At 34.6% G+C, this 4,097-nt stretch overlaps 1 protein-coding gene across 3 annotated transcripts in view; it reads left to right on the top strand.

The window, feature by feature from the left end:
- Window positions 1-4,097, top strand: part of LOC103469844 (zinc-binding protein A33-like) — a 29,527-nt gene that overhangs the window by 16,699 nt on the left and 8,731 nt on the right. The window contains exon 2 of one of the 3 annotated variants that reach the window (XM_008417805.2): window positions 3,737-4,094. The exons of 1 other annotated variant lie outside the window; for it this stretch is intronic. In XM_008417805.2, the coding sequence (XP_008416027.1) occupies window positions 3,737-4,094 (358 nt within the window). Of the gene's footprint in view, window positions 1-3,544; window positions 4,095-4,097 lie in introns of those variants that run through there. One more of the 3 variants, XM_008417804.1, reaches the window with a different exon arrangement.

Genomic DNA, 4,097 nt, shown 5'->3' on the forward strand with positions numbered 1-4,097 from the left:
TGGCCAAACACCTGGGCAACCTGTCCTTCAGAGTCTGGGAGAAGATGAAGGACAAGGTGAAGTTCAGTCCCGTCATTCTGGACCCAAACACTGCTTACTATGGTCTGTTTCTGTCTGATGATCTGACCAGTGTGAGACGTGGAGACACAAAGCAGCAGCTTCCTGACAATCCAGAGAGAAACACCAACACCGGAACTGTTTTTGGTTCTGAGGGTTTCAGCTCAGGGAAACACAGCTGGGATGTGGAGGTGGGAGATCATCCTCACTGGACTCTGGGTGTAGTTAAAGAGTCAGCTGAGAGGAAGGGTGAGAGACGTGCTTCACCAAAATATGGGATCTGGAGTTTATGGCATGGTGATGGAAAATACACGAATACTGTCGGGGAGATTTTCCCAGTGAAGAAGAGTCTCCAAAGGATTAACATCGAGTTGGACTATGACATGGGGACGGTTTCCTTCTACGACTCTGAAGACATGACTCACATCTACACTCACAGAGACACTTTCACTGAGAAACTCTTCCCTTATTTTGGTGTTAGAAGGGCAGGAAATGCTAAAACATCTGATATTAAAATCTGTCACAGGAACATTCCTGTCTAATGTTCAGGGATATTATTTAAAAGATAGATATAGTATCAATAAAGTGTCTATATGTGTCCAAACTAGCTGGTGTTAAAATAATATTTGTGAAAGTGTTAAAAGGTTGACACCAATTTTTTTGTTAAAGCAACACTAGACATTGTTTTATATTCAACAATACTTGGTGTCACATTAACATTACAATGGTGTTGGTGTTAAAATAACACCAATGTAGTGTCAATCATGCCATGTCCAGGCCGGGAATTAAGCCCAGAACCTTCTTGCTGCAAGGCAACAGACCAACTGCTGCTCTAAGCAACCTATTTGAAGACATTTCGGCAATCATGTTGGATTAAGAATGTGAATTTTTTGTTTTGACCGTAACCTCATGAACAGCTTTCTCGAGGTAACAAACAATTTGTGCAAAGGAATAAAAAAAAAATCCCCACATCATCTTGGAGGCTTTACATTAGCAGTTTGCAATATTAGCTCTTTAAACACAAAGTGGCATGTACTCTGCAGCTGTTATGTGAAGGTGTGGCTTAAGCAGCATCAACCAATTAACACTCGAATTTAACTACACAAATATGTCAGAAGTTACACTGGCAGTGTTACTTTAAAGGTTTGTGGTGTTAAAACAACCATATTTTTTATTTAACACCACACCTAAGATTTTAACACTGCTATTTTTACTGTGTAAAATCAGGTCTATTTATCATTGTTATCCCTTCAGTATGGAAACCCATTTCTGCCACTCTGTTAAAAAAAAAATCTCATTATTTGAGATACTATCTTCCAAACAAACCCTCCTGACTCCAGTAAGGGACAAGAGTTTATAGAAAATGGATGGATTGATGGATGGATCTTCCATACATTTGTATTTAAAGTTAATCATCAAAATGAAATGGAAACAGAAAGACACCTGCAGAAATAAATGTCAAAATGTAAAAATAAATAAATGTAAAAATATGACTTCTTTTGTTCTTAATGGAGTATTCTGTGTTTCAAACACTTATGTTTGCAATCTTGTCTTTGGTCGGTGGTTATTTTTGAAACCCAGATGTACGTACAATTTAATTAATGAGTTAGAAAAACAAGTAACACTTTATTTGATGGGGTGTGCATAAAACTGACATAACACCCGTCATAAAGATGAAAGAGTTTTCATGAATGTTTACAACAGTTGTCATGAAGTGTCATCATTTACCAAGTAATGCAAGGTTGTCACTTTTAATACACTTTTAATGTAACTTTGCATTAAAAGTGTCATTATTTACTGAATGACACTTCATGACAACAGTCATAAATATTCATGAAAACTCTTACATGTTCATTACAGGTATTTTGTCATGCTTATGACGGTGTTTTGTCAGTCTTATGCACACCACGTCAAATAAAGTCTGATACATAACACATTGATCTGTGGTCTCTTTTAAAAGACACACATCTGTTGCTAAAATGGCTTTTTATTAGTTTTTTAAAAACTATTTTTGGACCTTAGATTGTTGTGCTAGTTTAAGTTTATTGTGAAGAACTTTGTGTTTTTTAGGTTTTCAAAGGTGAAGTATGAAGTTTTACTTAAGATTCATTTGCAAAAAAAAAAAAAAAAAAACAACTAATAACAGAATCAAACTTTGAAGGTAATTTTTACTATTTTTCTTTTTGTTTGGGACTGAACTTCACCTTGTCCTTCATCTTCTCCCAGACTCTGAAGGACAGGTTGCCCAGGTGTTTGGCCACATCTATCAGATCTTGATTTCAAAATTGTATTATTAATCTTCTTATTTAACCAACTATATATTTTATATCTTTTGCAAACTTGTAGCAGTTGTACAAGCATGTATTTTTTTATGCATGTCTACAAGTTTATTTGTTTAGTTAAAATATCCTTATTTTAGGTGCACATTTGGTTGATATAGTTCATTAGATTTTATCCAGTTTAGTTCATTAAAGTTTCGGGGCAATTTAATTGAAAGAGTTTTGAGTTTTTTTTACTCAAATCTACATCACAGACTTTGCTGACTTTTTTGAAGTTTACCGTATTTTACCACATGATGGCGACAGAGATTTTTTTTTCAAACATTGCGTATTTACCGAGTTTCTTAATTTTTCTTGAGGTTTTTATAATTGCATCAGCAAAACAGTTTCATCAACACTCAGCTGTACAACAAATCAGGATATATGTTACCTACTGTACTTTATGATATGATGAAGATCCATTTTTCTTTTTGACTTTTGCAAACAATATAATATATATTTTGTTGCTTACCCTGGTGAAAAGATACATATATTAAGTATCTTAAATTTTAGTATACTTGAGCAGACTTTAAGTCAGACTAATCATGAGTATACTTCAAGTTCACTTAGGTAAAGATAATTTTATTTATATAGCACATTTTCAGCAATAAGGCAATACAAAGACCTTTTCATGAATTAAAAGGAAATACAAACAAAATAAAAAACCAAAGGAAAAAGCAAAAGAATAAAAAGCTAATAATGTTGTTCAAAAATAAATAAACTAGATGCTCCTTTTCAGGGCTGCTAGATAATTATACGGAAGTTGATTTAGGATTAGCTAACAAAGTGTGACATTTTGGAACAACTAATTTTGTGCTTAGTGAAATTTAATAGTATTTAAATTGTATTAAAGCTGAATTTAAAGTGTACTAAGTGTACTTTCACACAGTTTTTTGGAACAACGAAAATTATATTTAGCATACCTTAAGTATATTTTATGTAATATAAACATACATTATTTTTGAGTGTACTATTTTTGTGATTGAATTACATTTAAAATATATTTAGAATGTATTTTTTAAAAATCAGAAATTTGCTTCTTAAAATCTGAAGCAGTTGTTCACAAAATGTTCAAAGAAATTTTATTGCACTAAAGGAGAAGCTCAAAGTTCACCTGGAAGTGTTTACACAACGACCTGCCTAACTGGAAACACGTCACTGAGAGGAAAGTGAAAGTATTATTAACATAGAGGGACTGAGCTGACACGCTAATACAAGGTCGGAGATTTGACGGAAACACAAAGATTTAATATTTGACTTGGTGAGTTCTGGGACTGAGAGATTTCAGTAGAAAATGGCAGAAAAAACTGCAGTACTTGAAAGTTTGCTGAGCTGCCATGTTTGTTCAGAGACTTTCAGAGATCCTGTGTCTCTGAGCTGCAACCACAGCTTCTGTTCAAGCTGCCTGAAGGAATTCTGGGAACAAACTGGAAACAAGAACTGTCCCATCTGTAAAAGAAGATCTTCAAGGGATGATCCATCCATTGATTTCTCCTTCAAAGAACTCGCTGATTCATTTACTGAGAAGCAGAATGGAGCTTCAACTGAGATGGAAAAAGAGAAGAAGAAAGAAAAGGAGGCAGTGTGTGAGAAACACTCTGAGGTTCCTTATTGGTTCTGTAAAGATGAGCAGAGAGCTGTGTGTCCTGTCTGTGAGTTTTCTCTCCACCAGAGTCACAAAGTGGTTCCTATAGAAGAAGCAGTCAGTGAGCTGAAGGAGCA

The sequence above is a fragment of the Poecilia reticulata genome, linkage group LG9, assembly GCF_000633615.1.
Source record: "Poecilia reticulata strain Guanapo linkage group LG9, Guppy_female_1.0+MT, whole genome shotgun sequence".
In the NCBI taxonomy this organism is placed as follows: Eukaryota; Metazoa; Chordata; class Actinopteri; order Cyprinodontiformes; family Poeciliidae; genus Poecilia; species Poecilia reticulata.